The sequence below is a fragment of the Sciurus carolinensis genome, chromosome 3, assembly GCF_902686445.1.
Source record: "Sciurus carolinensis chromosome 3, mSciCar1.2, whole genome shotgun sequence".
Lineage (NCBI taxonomy): Eukaryota > Metazoa > Chordata > Mammalia > Rodentia > Sciuridae > Sciurus > Sciurus carolinensis.
In genome coordinates this window covers 22,415,322-22,433,615 of record NC_062215.1, presented here as the reverse complement: position 1 = coordinate 22,433,615, position 18,294 = coordinate 22,415,322, and the positions used below count along the sequence as shown (strand labels likewise).

General features: G+C 45.5%; 1 protein-coding gene across 1 annotated transcript; it reads left to right on the top strand.

Annotated features, from left to right (window-relative positions):
- Positions 1 to 1,736: 1,736 nt before the first annotated feature.
- On the top strand, positions 1,737 to 18,103 carry Psmd3 (proteasome 26S subunit, non-ATPase 3). The gene is made up of 12 exons (XM_047547131.1): positions 1,737 to 2,127; positions 4,976 to 5,166; positions 7,036 to 7,173; positions 8,818 to 8,954; positions 10,209 to 10,399; positions 10,532 to 10,635; positions 15,297 to 15,411; positions 15,516 to 15,635; positions 15,726 to 15,829; positions 16,099 to 16,254; positions 17,413 to 17,463; positions 17,632 to 18,103. Exons 1-12 carry the CDS (start codon positions 1,908 to 1,910, stop codon positions 17,707 to 17,709), a joined length of 1,605 nt encoding a protein of 534 aa, XP_047403087.1. The 5' UTR covers positions 1,737 to 1,907; the 3' UTR covers positions 17,710 to 18,103.
- The last annotated feature ends 191 nt before the right edge of the window (positions 18,104 to 18,294 follow it).

The following is an 18,294-nucleotide window of genomic DNA, read 5'->3' as shown; positions in this document are numbered from 1 at the left end:
CAAGTGCCAAAAGCTTTGTGTTAAGCCACCTCCCACTTCTGGACATCTTCCAAAGCCTCACTAATTGCTCATGGATATCCTGAGTTGCTATCTGACTTGGTTTTTTTGCCCATGATGTAAACTTAATAGAGAGGTGAGTTAATATCCTGACTATCCAGCAGGGTAACTTGGATTGTAAGAATGAACAACACAGCAAGTCTGTGTTCTTCCTTTACCATTCTCACCCACCTTGGTTACAGAGATGGTGTTGCAAAGAAGACACTTTAATGTGTTTACTCCAGTGATGATTCAAAAGAATGTTATCTCAACTCTAGCCCTGGGAGGTGAGAGGACAGTTAGGAAGAACTTGGTCAAAGCATGTTCTCTAAAACTGGAGCACACATTTTTTTTTTCATTTAGCAAAGTAGTTGTTTAATGCAGACAATTATTTGTAGCAATACTATGAAAGGAGAAATATAAAAGATATGTTATCACATACTTTCATATGAATGTGCACTAGAATATAGTCAAAACATATTCTCTGCCTCTAGGTTCTTACAACAGGGCTAGATTTGTGTGAAGGGTCCATCCAAGGTCTAAAACTCTGAACTTTCATTTATGGAAGAAATCAAAGATCCAAGATAGAAAGTTACTGCTTTGTATTTTAAGAAACTGGGACCAGTATCCCCCTGGTTTCACTACTCCACAGAACCACTGGGGGAATTCTTTGAAATATAAGTGGGCAGGGTTTCTGGTCCAATTTAGGTCCCCTGAACCGGCTCTCTTAAGCCTCTGCTAGTGGAGACTTTTCACCCTCACAAATCTGCAGGCCAGGGCAGAATGTCCACTGTCTCGCCGTCGGACACCTCCCCCCACCTACTGTACTACATTCTTGAGCAATTTTCCACATCCCCACCCGACCATACATACAGTGGACCCCTATCTTTTATTAAACTGCAGTGATTCTACACAAACGCACTCTCCCCCATTCACACTCCCAGGCTAGCTTTGGCGGTGCGGGTGGGAGTACTGGCGATTGATTGAACCCAGGAGCACTTTACTACTAAGTTATACCCCCAGCCTTTTGTTTTTAAGTTTTGGGACAGGGTCTCGCTAAATTACCCAAATTGGCCTTGAATGTGAGCTCCTCCTGCCTCAGCCTCCTGAGTCCCTGGGATAACAGGTATGTACATGCCTGCCACCGCCAGGCTAGGCTGCAGATATCTTATGCCTTATTTTCAGCAGTAAACTAAATCTGACAAGGAAGTCCGGATGCCATGGGTTTCTTCCTACTCCCCAATTCCGTTTATTTAAAACCCAACAGCCTAGCCCTCCTCTGCAGACTTCTTTTCTTGCCTCGCGCTGGACGCACCGGGTAGCCGTTGAGCACGAGCCTGGCGGGTCTCAAAGGGGAGTCGGGACCCGGCAAATTCCGAGAGCTTGGGCGCAAATCCGGCCCGGCAACTCCTGACGTCATCTCTCCCTACGCTCGATAGGCCCTACCCACTCCACTCTAGTTGGTGTACTCTTCGAGTCCGTTGTAGCCCAGCTTGGAGTCTGGGGGGACCTCTCGTGGACATCCGCAGAAATGCACTCGAGAGGAAGTTAAAGTCAACACATGTGAGCACTTCAAAGAAAACCCCACAGACTCACACAGGCTCCTCCCGTCCTTCCTCCAAGATCCGCCTCCATCCTGCACTTCGGCTGTTGATTTCTTTCCCCTTAGTTGATTCGGCCATCAACCCACGGGGCCTGACGTTTCCCAGAAGACCTAGCGCCGGGAAGGGGTTTGCAGCTGCTCCGTCATCGTGCGGCCCAACGCGAGCCCGCGCTTGTGTGCAGGCCCGGCTGGGTTCCTGGTTCCTGGTACCAGGATTCACGGGAAGCCCCAGCCTCGGTCCCCGGACTAGGCCGCGACCCCGGGCGCCATGAAGCAGGAGGGCTCGGCGCGGCGCCGCGGCGCGGACAAGGCGAAGCCGCCGCCGGGCGGAGGGGAACAAGAACCACCACCGCCCCCGGCCCCCCAGGATGTGGAGATGAAAGAGGAGGCGGCGGCGGGTAGCGGGTCAGCCGCGGAGGCCGACGGCAAGACCGCGGCGGCAGCGGCTGAACACTCCCAGCGAGAGCTGGACACCGTCACCTTGGAGGGTACGCGAGCCCGGGTCGGGGAAATACCAAATCAAGGGTGACAGCGACCCCAGTGATGAGGATTCTCCCTGGAACACCAGCTCAGCCTCCAGCACCCTCGATTCCTTGGGTTCTGTCATTGGAGCTGGGGTCGGAAGTGCTTGCCCCCACTACCCTGACACTCTCTTCTGACCTACTCCGTTTTCATCCCACCCAAATGATTCTAGCACCCCCCCAACGTATGATTGATCTCTCTAGAATCAGTTGTGTGTGCGTGTGTAAAGGGTGCATGGATAATACAGATTATTATATTTGTCACCTTAGTTTAAAGAGTGTACAAAGGATTTCTGTTGTCCTACCTGCCCTTAGTAAACTGCCCTAACAGCGCCATTTAAACCTATTTTATTGCTTACTTATGTCTATTAGTTGAAGCGCCCAAACGATCCTATTGCCTCTTCTTTCAGGTCCTTACTCTCACTTGATTGGTATTCTAAGTGTTTAAACACATACACACTTTCAACTTTGTTTGAACTTTTGGCATTTTTTGAGTTCCTAATTCTTACTTTGAACTCAACTCCTATATACCAGTACCATTTCTGCCCAGTACCCATTTCTTTTCTCCTAGGTGCCATTTCTCATGGTGTTGTTTCTCTAAGCATCTGTTTTTAAACTTACCATTTAGAGCATCCTGTGCACATTTGGAGTGGTTACAATGAAAGCTTTCCATGTGACCCTGATGCTGTTTTCTGGGTTCTGGATCAAGTGGTACTAGACTACTGAATGGGTTTTATTTTTACTTAACTGCATGAGAAACTATCATAAAGCATTAAGATAAGTAAAGCTATGCTTCTGGGTGATGCGTTTGAGGACGTAATAGTATTGATTGTATCAGCTCCTGCTCTGCAGTTGGGCAAGAAGATCATACAAAGGTCCTTTTATGTAAAATAAAAATAGCTAGTGGCAAAGGTGCCACTCAGCATTACCTGTGGGGTAGTTGGGTCTATACATGTATTTATTATAGGCACTTTCATTTTCTTTTTTTAAAGTAGCTTGTGTTCCTTATGGAAATATTGGAAAATATAAGAAGTCTAAAGTAACAGGGAAAACATCCAGCCACAGTTAACATTTTTTCTTCCTATGAATTTTTGGTGTAGTCTCCCATAATTGAAATATATAGTTTGGGTCATGGTGTAACTAAGTACAAATAATTTCCTGTTTTTTCTTTTTCTCATTTCCAGAAGCATGTATCAGATACCTGGTATATTGGTATATTGGTTAAGAGTACAAGCTTTGGAATTAGTTTCCTTATCTGTATAGGTGAGAGGGATAGGACCTATTAACTGTTAGTGTATCATTAATGTGTCCCAGACACCTTGTGCTAATTACTGAATATTCAGAGGTGTCTAAAAACTGCCAATGGATTGTATTCCTATTGCTGCACATCTAAAGTATTATAGGGGTTAAAGTATAGCTTAGTGATAAAGTGCTTGCTTATCCTGCACAGGACCTTAGGTTCAGTCCCCAATTCCAAAAACAATTATTTTTGGTTTCATTCTTTTATAAATAGCTTTATATTGATCCTCTTTGTGACCAGTTTGTTGTGTTGTGTTTTGTTTTAGTTCCAGGAATTGGCCCCAGGGGTACTTAACCACTGAGCCACATCCTCAGCCCTTTTTATTTTTTATTTTGAGACAGGGTCTTGCTAATTTGCTGGTGCTAACTTTGAACTTGCAGTCCTCTTGCCTCAGCCTCCCAAGCTGCTGGGATTTCAGTTGTGCACCACCATACCTGGTGTGCCCAAGTTTTTAAATCTTTTTATAATTATTTCTTGTGCTGGGTATGTGGCTCAGTGGTCGGACACTTGCCTAACATGAGCAAAGCCCTGGGTCTGATCTCCAGTACTGCAAAAAAAAAAATTTTTTTTTAAATTTCTTTAAGAATAGGTTCCCAAGTGCAGGCCATATAGCGCGCCTCATAGAGTGCCTGCCTCTCATGCTGGAGGCTCGGGTTCGAGTCCCCAGCACTGTGGGATTGTGGGAATCACAAAAAAAAATAGGTTCCCAGAATTTATAGTCCCATGTAAAAAAGGGTAGGCATTTCTAAAGTTGATAGATACTGTCTAGAAAAACTGCTGATTTACATTATACCAGCAGAAATATACTTTATGCTACAATGTGGTTATGTTTTTAATATTGCTAATTTGGTAGTATAAACATGTTAACATTTGCAATTATTCACATATTAGCAAAACATTTTTTGTGTGTCTCTTTGCTAATTGCCTCTTCTGGTTCATGACCATTTTTATTTTGAAATTCTGGCAATGGAGTTTCTCAAAACCATTTATACAAACTTTTTATAGAAAAAAGTACGAATCTTTGGTCACATTTTTTTAAAATATATTTCTTGGGGCTGGGGGCCTAGCTCAATTGGTAGAGTGCCTGCCTTGCAAGCACAAGGCCCTGGGTTCAATCCCCAGCACCCAAAAAAAAAAAAAAATTTTTTTTTTCTTTTGCAAAGTCAGGTTCTTCCATTGTATGTACACACATGTATTTGCTCCTTTGTGCATGGTTAGAAAGTTTCCTATTTTGAAATCTGATAAATTTCCTTTTTTTTTTTGCTTTGTTTCTGTGTTTTTCCTTTCTTCTCTTTCTGTCATCCTCTACTCATCTGTATTTTTCCTTTTCTCTTGGTTATGTCTGAAAATGAGTCTATGGAATCTATAAGTATTGCTTAACCATATTAGGGCAAAAGAGATGATTGCATATTCTGCCCTTTATCAAGAGGTTCCCTAGAACTACTTGCCCAGAGTGATGAGGGAGGGAATAAGAGGAGTTGCAAGTAACAACTTTTTTGTCTCTGTCCTTTACAGACATCAAAGAGCACGTGAAACAGCTGGAGAAGGCTGTTTCAGGCAAGGAGCCAAGATTTGTGCTGAGGGCCCTGAGGATGCTGCCTTCCACGTCACGCCGGCTCAACCACTATGTTCTGTATAAGGCTGTACATGGCTTCTTCACCTCTAATAATGCCACTCGAGACTTCTTACTATCCTTCCTAGAAGAGGTAAGTGGGTCAGGCCAACTTAAAGGGTGTGGACTTGGCCTCAGACCCCCAGGATAGAATTGAAGACCTGTCTTATAATCTTTTAGGGCATGAGGAGTGAAACCAGAGCAGCACATTTAACACTCTGCCCAACAGCAAGGGACCCATCCTTCTCTCCTATAGTGTCGTTCTTCCAAATCAGGGAATCCAGCCCCTCCCAGTTAAACTCATCTGCCACTACCCCACAATACATACCTTCTCAGATTGTGTGACATCTCTGTTGTCCTAGGATAAGGTGTCTCTCTGCCTTCAAAACTTCACCATGGAGGAAATAAGAACATCGATTAAGAACACAGGTTTTGGAGGCAGAATTGAATTGAAATCCAGACTACCATTTAGTACCTATGGAACTTGGACAGTGACTTAACCTCCCTGTGCCTTATTTTCTGCATTTGTTAGATATGATGAGTAGATTGGGGGTCAGGAGTTGCTAGTAGAGAAAACTCTTAAACCAGAGCCAGGCATGTCATGGATGCTAATGCAGACTTTAATGGGTGGCTGTGTTCCCTATGCCAAGAGAGACCTCTCTTTTGTAGTTATGAAATTCCTTCATTATTCATGATATAGTCCAGTCTTAGCCTTCCCAAACCTCCCAGACTTTCCAGCCACTGGCATCTCCCTAAGATCCTGTGCACTCAACAGTCCGTAGAGGTGAAAAGCCAGAAAATCCCTGGAGGCAGAACAATGAAGAATTTATTACCTGGTAAAGAGGGAAAATACACCCTCCCTAACCCCACCTTAGATGGTTTTTAACCTTCACATCTCTAAAGTCACGACGTGATTATTTTGGAGACTGACTTATGCATTATGTCTTCATGACTGGATCAGATGTCAATGACTAGATCAAAAATGTCAGTGACTAGATCAAAAATAAGGACTACATATATGTCAACTTTGTTTCCTTTGTTCTCACCCAAAACAAAAAACAAAACAAAACAACTTAGTCTCATTTTTCCTTTTTTTTCCTCCCTTGCCATAACTAGGAAGTGAACCCAAGGGCCCTCTACCACTGAGCTATACCCCAACCCTTTTTGAAATCTGATTTTTTTTTTCTTGCTGTTTTTTCCTTCCTTCTCTTTCTGTCATCCTCTACTCATCTGTATTTTTCCTTTTCTCTTGGTTATGTCTAAAAATGAGTATATGGGAATCTATAAATATTGCTTAACCATATTAGGGCAAAAGAGGTGATTGCAACCGGGCTGGGGATATAGTTCAGTTGGTTGAGTGCTTGCCTTGCAAGCACAAAAAAAGAGGTGACTGCATATTCTGCCCTTTAATAAGAGGCTCCTAGAATGACTTGCCAACCCTTTTTATTTTTTTGAATCAGGGTCTCCCTGAGTTTCCCAGGTTGGCTTTGATCTTGCATTCTCCTGCCTCAGCCTCCTGAGTAGCTGGAATTACAGGAGTGTTCCACTGTTCTCCACTTATGTCATTATTCTTGATTTCATCTTTAGAATTATATCACTCATTAAACCCTGTTTGGTAGGATTTACAGTGGTTCCAGGTAGAGCACTTTAATCTCTACTTAGGTTATAGGCTCTTTGAGAATTCCTCACATTGTTCTTTATGGTCCCATTGTATTCCATAAAGAAGACTATGATACTTCTTTATCCCTTTTTTGTATTTATCATATAGCCAGTCTCCTTGACTCCCTCAGGAAAAACTATATTTATTTATTTTTCTTTCTTTTTTTGGTCTCTTAACACCTAGCAAAATCTTGGAACATAATAGGTATTCAGGAAACATGTTGAAACACAATGTGGATGCTCAGTAAATTCTTGGTTGATTGATCTGACTGAGCTTTTCCATGGTAACTTTCTCCTTTCCCAGCCCATGGACACAGAAGCTGATTTACAGTTCCGTCCCCGCACAGGAAAAGCTGCATCAGCCCCTCTCCTGCCTGAAGTGGAAGCCTATCTCCAGCTCCTCATGGTCATCTTCCTGATGAACAGCAAGCGCTACAAAGAGGTATCCAGGACGCAGTGAGAGTGTAATGAGCCCCAAGCAGTAAGAGGGGTTTGTGGGGGAGATTGTCATTGCTTTTTAAGAACCATCTTCCTGGGCTGGGGAGATAGCTCAGCTGGTAGAGTGCTTGCCTCACAAGCACAAGGCCCTGAGTTTGATCCCCAGTACCGCAAAAAAAAAAAGAACCATCTTCCAGACTCTTCTTCATGTGGGTATGTGTTTGACCCCATAACTCCATAACTGGGGAGACTCCCTTCACTCATGTTCTGGGCACCACAGGGAAGGGCTGACCATAGTCATTCTGTCTCTGTCTTTGGTATAATACCACATAATATAATGGATTCTTTTGGAAAAAGTAGGAGACTTGAAGACAGAAAGACCTGGGTTCCAATCCTAGCTGTACCTTAGACAAATTAATTTCTCCTAGTTATATGTAAAAATGGGAATAACTGTGTACCTTACAAAATTGTTATTATCAGAATTACATAAAATAACATTTAAAAATGCTTACCACCACAATCTGCACAAAGTAAACTTTCACGGTGTTTTAATAAATGGCAACTATTTTTATGAAACTAAAGAACTCCATTTTGGATACAGGTTGAATATCCTTAATCCAAATACTCTAAAATCTGAAATTTTTGGAGCATCAACATGGTGCCACTAGAGGAAAATATCACACCTGACCTCATATGACAGATCTTAGTCAACAGACATGTGCACAAAACGTAATGTGTAAAATACCACAGGCTATGGTGTGTAAGGTAACTAGGAAACAAGTAAATTCCATGTTTAGATTTGGGTCCCATCCCTAAGTTGTCTCTTTATGTATATGCAGATATTCCAGAATCCAAAAAAAATCCTAAATTCAACATAGTTCTGGTTCCAAGCATTTCTAGTAAAGAATATTCAACCTCTTTCAGTCACACTTCTACCACCACCACCCCCAGCTAGGGCCAGCTTCCTTGTAAATCATAACCACTATCATAGGAGGATGCTCAAGAAATGACAGGTGTTACTCTTCAACTCCTTATTTTGTTTTTTCCTTTCCTCATCACTGTTTTGTTTGCTTATTTTTGAGATAAAATTCACCCCTTTGATGTGTACAGTTCAGTGGTTTTTACTATACTCGCAAGGTGGCACAGTTGTCACCCCTAGTTCCAGGATAGTTCATCACCTCAGAAACACCAGACCTACTGCAGGTACTCCCCATCCTCCCCTCACCCTAGCCGCCAGCAACCACTAATCTGCTTTCTGTATCTATGGAAAATGTACCTATTCTCAAAACATTTAATATAAGTGAAATCACAATATACGGACTTTGCATCCTGCTTCTTTCACTTAACATAAGGTTTTAAAGATTTATCCATATCTAGTGTATATCAATCAGTTCTTCATCCCTTCATATGACTGAATAATATTCCATTATATGAACATACCACATTTTGTTTATCCCTTCTTCACCAAAGAACTTCTGTTTTTATTATGAATAATGTGATTATGAACATTTCTGTACAGTCTGTTGAGTGAACATGCTTCCAATTCTCTTTGGTATATGCTTAGGAGGGGAATCAGCTGGCTCATATAGTAGCTCTGCATTTAACCTATTGAAGAACTGCCACTTGATTCTTTTGACTTCTTCCTCAGGCACAGAAAATCTCTGATGACCTCATGCAGAAAATCAGTACTCAGAACCGCCGGGCCCTGGACCTTGTGGCTGCAAAGTGTTACTATTATCACGCCCGGGTCTATGAGTTCCTGGACAAGCTGGACGTGGTGCGCAGGTACAGGTGGCCAAGGTCTCCCTTGGTGGCCCTTGGTCATCACTACTATGGAACTATGGGCGTGCAGAGAGCAATGAGCTGGTGGGTGTAAGGTACCCAGCAGGTAGTGGGAAGAGTAGTTTACATGCCCTGAGCTATGTGAGCGGTGATCTTGGACAAAGGAATGGAGATAATCACTAGGTTGTTAAGAACTATCCTGGGCGTGGTGGCTTGTGTCTGTAATCCCAGTGACTCAAGAGACTGAGGTAGAAGGATCACAAGTTTAAGGCTAGCCTCAGCAATTCAGTGAGGCCCTAAGCAACTTAGTGAAACCCTGTCTCAAAATAAAAAGTAGCCCAGTGGTAAAGTGCCCCTGGGTTCAGTTCTGAGTATAAAAAAAAAAAAAAAAGGAGCTGTCCTCTAGCTCTTTTTTCCACTCCACATCAAGGGAGGACTGAGTAGTGGGTCAGGGCTGAAAGGAAAAACTGGAAAATGTTTTCCTCTTCTGCTCAAAACCTGCAGTGGCTTCCCATTTCTCTCAAAGAGAAACCAGAATCCTCACAATAACTCATAAGGTTGACATGTCCTGCCCTTTACCACCTCCATTCACCTCTTTCTGCCCAGCACACTCAGTTCCCTCAGCCCCATTAGCCTCCTGCTCTTCCTTGGGCAGGCCAGGCACACTCGTCCTCGGAGCCTTTGCACTGGCTCTCCCTTCTTCTCCCTGTCTTCTTCAAGGCTTCACTTAATTGTAACATTCATAGTGAGTCCTGCAGTGATCAAGCTATTTGAAATCACAGTTACATCCTCACCTCCTGCAGTCCCCATTGCACTTACCCTGATTTCCTCTCAGCCCCTACCACCACCACCACCACCACCATCTGTCATGCTACGTACCAACATGAGCATCGGCTGTCTGGCCACTGGGTTCACTAAGAGCAGGGTTTTAATCCTTTTTGTGTAGCTATCATGGCACTTCACACAACTGCCAGTCTATAGTTGAATATTCACTGAATAGCCAGAAAAGCAGTTTGTATCATTTTTTTATATATCTATATATTTTAGTTGTTGATGGACCTTTATTTTATTTATTTGTATGGGTGCTGAGAATTGAACCCAGTACCTCACACATGCTAGGCAAGCGCTCTACCTCTGAGCTACAACCCCAGCCCCAGTTTACATCACTTTTTTAGGAATTGAGAGAGAATGTAGAATCAGAGGCAGTTCAGAGTTGTGGCTTAAGACCTTTGACATCCTTTACTTTTTTTCTTGAAGTTTCTTGCATGCCCGGCTCCGGACAGCCACCCTCCGGCACGATGCAGATGGGCAGGCCACCCTGCTGAACCTCCTGCTGCGGAATTACCTACACTACAGCTTGTACGACCAGGCTGAAAAGCTGGTGTCCAAGTCCGTATTCCCTGAGCAGGCCAACAACAATGAGTGGGCCAGGTACCTCTACTACACAGGTGAGTAGAGGGGCCTGACCACAAGTCAGAAGAGATCTCGGGCTCACTTAGTGCAGACTTTCTAAGGTTTGGTCCATGTGGCTCTCTGGTGATGGCACCACTCTCTTGACCCATTCTTTCCTCCACCCCTAGGGCGAATCAAAGCCATTCAGCTGGAGTACTCAGAGGCCCGGAGAACAATGACCAATGCCCTTCGCAAGGCCCCTCAGCACACAGCTGTCGGCTTCAAACAGACGGTGAGCAGTAGTTGCCATCATCCCTTCACCTTAACTTATCTGATACCACTTCAGTTCTGCTTTGCTGTACAGGGTGCCAGGGATGGCTTTCCGGCCTTGGGCTTATGCATGCAAGGCAAGCACTCTACCAACCGAGCTATATCCCCAGCCTGGCTTCCTTAATCTTTATTATCCCAGAGGTTGCTTCAGCTGTCTTATTTATGGGCGTTATTTATCAAAGTCTTATTTGTGGGTATTATTTATCAAAGCACATTAAACCTATGCCTCTAGCAGCTCGTGTTCAGGATATTCTCCTTAGGAGATAGGTTTTAGAATATTCTTGATTCCCAAGCACTCCTGTCAGTTATTCTAGATGTGAGCATGGATTGTGTTGATAAGCCCCAGGCTCTATTTTATCTGGTCCCTCAATGCCCATCTGAGATCAACATTGTTTGTGGCCAGGGAACCCCAAAATCTTGAAGCTGATGGGCTCAGGTAGAGATAAACCTTGGCCCCTTTAAAGCTGTAAGTCACTAAGGAGGTTTTGAGCTTTGACTTGGTATTAGACACAGTGAGGGACAGGAAATGGCATTCATAGGGATAACATTTTGAAGAGATAAAGGATGTTAACTTGGGCCTGCAGGCCTGTGTAAGGTTGCAGAGCCCAGTAGCTGGGATTTGAACCCTTTTTTCCCCACTAAAGACCTCTGCTTTTGCCTTAACCATGACATTTACCTCCTCAATGTCCTTGACAGAGAGCAGGGTGGACATGCTTAATGACTGGGTCAGTGTAGAGGAAATTCCTTTTGTTTCTCTTCATAAAGTCAGAGGAAGACAAATTTATTTTTGGTCTAATAATTAAAGAGGTCATAAAGTTTAAATTTGAACTGATTTTTGGAAGATGAATAGGATTTTCATAGAGAGAACTTATTTTCCAGACACATTAGCATATGAGCGAATGATTAGATTACTTAAAACATAAATCACACTGAGATGTCTTTTTAAAAACTGGGTGCATGCTTGTACTCCCAGTAGCTTGGGAAACTTTGGCAGGAGGATTGCATGTTCAAGGCCAGCCTTAACAAATTATTGAAACACTTGGTTAAAATTAAAAATAAAATGTAGCTCAGTGATAGAGTGCTTGCCTAACTTAAGACCCTGGGTTCCATCCCTAGTACTTAAAAAAAAAAAAAAAAAGGCAGAGGGATCTATGAAAATACAGATAATTGGGCTGGGGATGTAGTTCAGTGGTACAGTACTTGCCAAGCATGCACAAGGCCCTGGGTTCAATCCCCAGCACTGAAAACAAACAAACAAAATACAGATAATAAACTCACAGAATGTCTTGTACTAGAGGAGAGGCTTTATGGGCAAAGCAGTATTTTCAAATAAGGCATAGGTTTCCATTTGTCCTGTGGTGGAGCCAAGTGGCAGGAAGGAGCAGAGAGCTGGCCAGTGTGTACAGTTAGTGAGGAAGCCTGGGAATATGAAAGGGAGTGCATGCATGTTTGTGAAAAAGCCTGCCTCCCTGTGCTCTTCCCTTCACCCCTAGCACCCCAGCTTATTGAATGCGAGTCTCCTGGGGTTCATATTGAAGGGCTACATTTCTTAACAGCCTCCCAAGTGATGCCAGTGCTGCTGGTACATGAGCCACACTGAGTAGGAAGGCCATTTAGCATTTGTTAACACGGCTACCTTCTATCCAAACCTGATGTCTCACCTTACTGGTTTGTTTTTGTTTTGTTTTGTTTTGTTTTTAAAACACCAAATTTATTTTCTTAGCTGGGCATGGTGACTCATGCCTGTAATCCCAGCTACTCGGGAGGCAGGAGTATCACAAGTTGAGGCCAGCCTCAGCAGCTTATCCAGGCCCTAAGCACCTTAGTGAGACCCTGTCAGATAAAAGACTGGGAATAGAGCTTAGTAGTAAAGTACACCTGGGTTCAATTTCCAGTACCAAAAAAAAAAAAATTTAGAGCTCTCACATGAGAAGACTGACAAGGGTCTCACTGTACTGACATCAAGATATGGGCAGGGCTGTGCTGCTTTGTGGAGGCTCTCAGGGAGAATTTTTTTTTTTTTTTCTTTTCAGCTTCTGGAGACCACTGGCTTATCTTGGCACGTGGTTTCTGATGAACTGAGTCCTCGTCACATTGCATTGCTCCAACCTCTGCTTCCTTCTTGGACTCTGACTGCACTTCTGCCTCCTTTTCCACTTTTAGAGACCTTTGCCTTGGGTTCCCTCTGTGTCTTCATCCACCCGGGCTACTCAAACAAAGGACCAGAGTCAGGGTACATAAAAAAATAGAAGTTCATTTCTCACAGTTTTGGAGACTGAAAGTCTGAGATCACAGTACTCACACAACTGGGCTCTGGTGAGGGCCCTTTTCCAAGTTGCACACTGCTCGCTTCTCATCGTGTCCTCACTTGATAGTGTCCTTACTTTACTCATTCTTTTCCCTCCTGTTTTTACTTAAAGGTAGCTTTACTACCTGTATTCTTGATCCTGTTCCTTCCTGTTTTCTAAGGTCTTGGCCTGTCACCTATTTGCTTAAAGTCTCTCCAGGAAAGAAGTTCCTGCTGCTTCCCCTTCAGGCAGCCACACCAGCACTTTATTGGCCCCTCACCAGCGATCCACTGGCCACGCACCTCATCAGTCATGTCTTTCCCTCTACTTCTTCTTACCTCCCCAGTCCCCAATAGAACACTTTAAAAGCTTACCTAGTCATAGTAACATCCACATTCTCTCCTCCCGTAATCTTGTGCATTCATAACTTCAACCCTCACCTTCGCTGAATTTCACTCTAGTCCATTACTAACTGAGTTTGCTAGGGCTGCCCAGAACAAGGCACCACAGCCTTGGAGCTTAAACAAATTCATTTTGTCCTAATTCTAGAGACCAGAAATGCAAGATCAGGGTGTCAGCACGGTTACCTTTTCCTGAGGGCCTCCTGTTTGTAGATAGCCATCTTTTTCCCATATTTTCACATGATTTTCCTTCTGTGCAGGTGTGTACCCTGTTCTCTTAGAAGGATGCTAGTCATACTGGATTACACCTTATCCATGTGACTTCATTTTATCTTAAGTATCTCTTTAAAGTCCTTTTCTCCAAATACAGTCACATTCTGAAGTCCTGGGGGTAGTCTTCATTCAGCATCTAATTTTGAAGAAGGTCATAAATCAACCCATAACATTAACTCTGACCCCTCTTGTGAATACCAGACCCAGAAATACAACCCCCTCATCTCTTTAAACACCCGCAACTCCTCAAATGTACCCTTTCCCTAACTAACTCCTCTTGATGCTTTCAGTCTTTCCTTCTGCTCTGCAAATCCAAGTAGGAACCTCAGGGTCATCTCTGACCTCCCCCTCCTTTTCCCTGTCACTAAGTCGATTGCTGAGTTGTCTCATGACTTTGGTATTTGCCTGCTTTTTCATGTCGCCAACCCCTTATTTGAGCCACTAACATTCTGGACACTTAGGGCTGGTCATCATCTTCCCCTCTGCCAACTCAGCCTCCAGGCAGTTGCTAAGTAAGCAGAGCTTATGCCTGCCTTTCCTTTGCTCAGGAAACCCCCTTTGCTCCCCATCATCCACCCACTGGAATGTTGTAACACTCTCATGAGGCAGGCAGGCAAGGTGATATTATTTTTATGTTCTTTTGAGGGGTGAGGAAGCTAAGGACCTAGTATCTCCATGCTTCCTGGCTAGTGATTAGAGACTGGACCTCCCACATCCAGGTGCACGTTTCAAACTGCTCAGCCTCTTATTCAAAGTGGCACATTTCTCCTGATGGCTTCCACACACTTTCCTGCCTCTTTAACTTGCTTCCTTGACTCAAACAGCCTCCCTCCTTTTTCTCTTTGTCAGAATCCTTAAGGCACTTACTAAATTCTTCCATTGCCATGGATTTCCCCTCACACATAGATTATTCCAAACAACAGGGCAACTTCATGGATGTATGTGGGGGCTGAAGAATCTTTGCCCGACTGTAAGCATAATCACACACTACCATTTTCACCCTTACCTCTCCTGACTGCAAGGACACTGTCTGTCTATGTCCCTGTGCCTCCTGCTTGGTAGGCAACTCCTTAATTGTTGGAGGTCATCCCTCCACCATAGTTTTCCTTCCACAGTGCTAAACCCACAACAGGCACCATTCAGAAACACTTCACAGTCCTGTGGAGAAGGAAAGGCCCATTTTCCAGCCAGCCTTCTGTGTCCATACCCTGCTCACTCACTGAGGTCTGCCAGGCCCTCCCTGTGCTTCTGCCTCTAGCTAGATAAGTAGCTCTACACGTTGTCCCCCTCCTCTCCTCCAGTAACAAACAGTCCACCCCATCAGCCTCTCCAGAGGATACGCTCTTTCCCCAGGCTGCTGAGCCATCTGGCCTGTGCTTCAGAGTGTTGCCTTTGCGGAGCAGTGTATGTTCTGATTGCCCAGATAAAACTAAGCTGAGGACGCTGTGTGGTCCAAGGGTCAGCTGTTCTCAGTACCTGGCTGTGAAGGTGGGGTTTTGATTCCCTACCCAGCATGGTTCCTCAGGGATTTTTCCTTCCTTGGGAGCCTCATCAAAAGGCTTCCCCCCTTGTATGTCTGACCAATTGAAGCCCCATTTCATTTTCTTCTTCCACTGGTGGGACTCCCTGCCCACTGTGCTCCTGTGTCATGCCTTGTCCAGGTGCACAAGCTTCTGATTGTGGTGGAACTGTTGCTAGGGGAGATCCCGGACCGGCTGCAGTTCCGTCAGCCCTCCCTCAAGCGCTCACTCATGCCCTACTTCCTTCTCACCCAAGGTAAGGCTGGTCCCCTCCCAGAGCCTGCCAGAGCCCTTCTTCTTTGGCCTCTCTGATGCACGTGCCCTTTTGCATTATCTAACCCATTCCTGTTCCCCCTGCAGCTGTCAGGACAGGAAATCTAGCCAAGTTCAACCAGGTCCTGGATCAGTTTGGGGAGAAGTTTCAAGCAGATGGGACCTACACCCTAATCATCCGACTGCGACACAATGTGATTAAGACAGGTATGGGTCTGGGTCTTGGTCTCAGGCAGGGTTTCTCCAAGGGACAGGGCCCACACCCACCCTGCTCACCCCAGTGTGCCTTCTTCCCAGGTGTGCGCATGATCAGCCTCTCCTACTCCCGCATCTCCCTGGCCGACATCGCCCAGAAGCTGCAGCTGGATAGCCCAGAAGACGCAGAGTTCATTGTTGCCAAGGTGGGACTGGGTCAGGAGCTGTTACCCCAGGCTCCTGCCTTCCTGCTTGTTTCAGGGTCAGAGTGGGAGGAGATTGGCCAGAGGGGAACAAGTAAAGCAGTGGCTCAGTCTCTTCAGGAATGCCAGTCATTTGCAGAGAAGCCAGGAAGTTGCCAGAAAGAGTATGGGTGTGAGTTTTTGAGAGTGTAATGATGACAGGACAGTAGGATGGGACAAAAGCTTCTCAGGTAGGCTTTCTGGTGACCTTTCCTTCTTTGCGGGGTTTGCAGGCCATCCGGGATGGTGTCATTGAGGCCAGCATCAACCATGAGAAGGGCTACGTCCAGTCAAAGGAAATGACTGATATCTACTCCACCCGGGAACCCCAACTGGCCTTCCACCAGCGCATCTCCTTCTGCCTGGACATCCACAACATGTCCGTCAAGGTGCGAAGCCCTTGACTGTGGCCTCAGACTGGGCAGCCATGTGCCCATGCCTGCGTATCCCTAGATTCCTCATGGCTGTGGCTCAGTCTTCACCCACCTCTGAAACCACTGAAGTAGGCAAGCAGAGGGGGGAAGGACTCTACCAAGGTTCCATGACCACTTGCCTGCGGGACTGTGCTGCCTTCTGCTGCTCCATAGGGATGTGGGTGCTGGCAGGGACCATACAGGGATACTGGGTACAAGTCTCTTGGTCCATGTTCTGTGAGACTCTACCTCCATCTGTGAGGCTGATGATGAGGTACTACCTGCCCTGCCTGCTTTGCAGGGTTGCTGAGTAAATGACATCACTGTGTAAATTCAGGCACATGGCCAAATCTAAACCATTTGAAATGTAGGACTGGGGTCTGATTCCACAGGGACAATAAGCCCTTATCCTCTGTCAGGCATTGAGTTTGATGTTGTTATTTTGTGTCTCCCATGTTTTTTTCCCCAGTCTTCTCCCAGGAAACCAGGGATATTGCTGCCTTGCTTAAGATATGCCAAAGCCATAGTCAGTGAGACATGCAGGATCCTTTGTGATCTAATTCCTTCTCACCTCACCTTCCCTCCTACCACTCCTTCTACCCCCAACTAGGCTACACCTCAGGCCAGGCTTTTTCACTCGTGAGCCCTCCACCTAGAAGGCTTCACCCCTATCTCAATAACCAGTGCCACCTTCTTCCCTTTCCTTCTCCCCACCCAATCAGCAGGTCAGCGATCCTTCCCTTCAGATCATTCCAGTTCCCCTTTTTAAGCATTTACCATCCAGTATTATAAAAATTTATTTCTCTTCTGGGCACTACCACCCCCACCTTTAACCCCAGAAATTCAGGAGACTGAGGCAGGAGAATGCCAAGTTCAAGGTTAGCCCGGGTAACTTAGACCCTGCATCAAAAGTTTTTCAAAAAGGACCAAGGGTGCAGCTCAGTTGTAGAGCACCCCTGGGTTCAGTCCCCAGTACTACAAAAAATAATAATTCATTGCATCCAGCTCCCACTCAGCTAAAGGAGAGAGTGGTCCTTGGTGTTCACATCTTGGCATGGGGACCTTGGCGGGGTTGTGTTAAGTGACCGCCTCCCTTGCTGTTCCTTCATCCTGCTGTTCTTTCTACTCTACCAGGCCATGCGGTTTCCTCCCAAATCATACAACAAGGATTTGGAGTCTGCAGAGGTGAGCTTCCTTCTCTTTTGGCTAGATTGTAAGGTCAGCTCTCCATTCAGAAAGGGAGGAGGGAAGTGTCTGGAGAGCCAGGAGCTGCTCTGCAGCTTGGGCAGTCCCTGGCCTCCAGTGAAGCACCTGGGGAAAGAGCCCAACCAGCCCTCACCCATCTCTCCCCAGGAGCGGCGTGAGCGAGAGCAGCAGGACTTGGAGTTTGCCAAAGAGATGGCAGAAGATGATGATGACAGTTTCCCTTGAGTGGGGGACAGGGTGGGGGGGCAAGTGGGGACTGGCTCTTTATCTTTCCCCCTAGGGGGTCCCCTGCCCAGGGAACTGGCCCTCTTTTCCCATACACAGCTCACAGGCTGCATATGCAGGGGGTGAGGGGTGCTGGGAGCCAGCCACCCCTGCCTCACCCCAGGCCCCTCTCCAGTGGTGACTTAGCACACAGTGGGGAGGAGGGCAGGCAAGCAGTCTCCCCAGGGCAGGGTCCTGGCTAGTGGTGTGGGCAACAGGAGGGGAGGGACAGCCCCATGCTCTTTTCTAGGCAGTTAGGCCTGGAGTTGGAACATGTGTTGGGTTGTATGTTTTTTGAAACTTCAATTATGATTTTTAAAACAATAAAAAGTTCTCCAAAAGTCTTTGTACATCCCATTAGTAACTGCTTTACTCTTGCTGCAATATTGATCAGCCTGTTTTTTTTTTTGGTTTTTTTTTCCCCCCTTGGTCTTGGAGTCCTAGCCATAGATCTTAGGACCCAGTATATCTGTAGAATGGGAAGCAGAGGAGGGTAAAAAGGCTGGGCTGGGGTCAGGAGGGCTGGGGTTTACTCTAACCTGACTC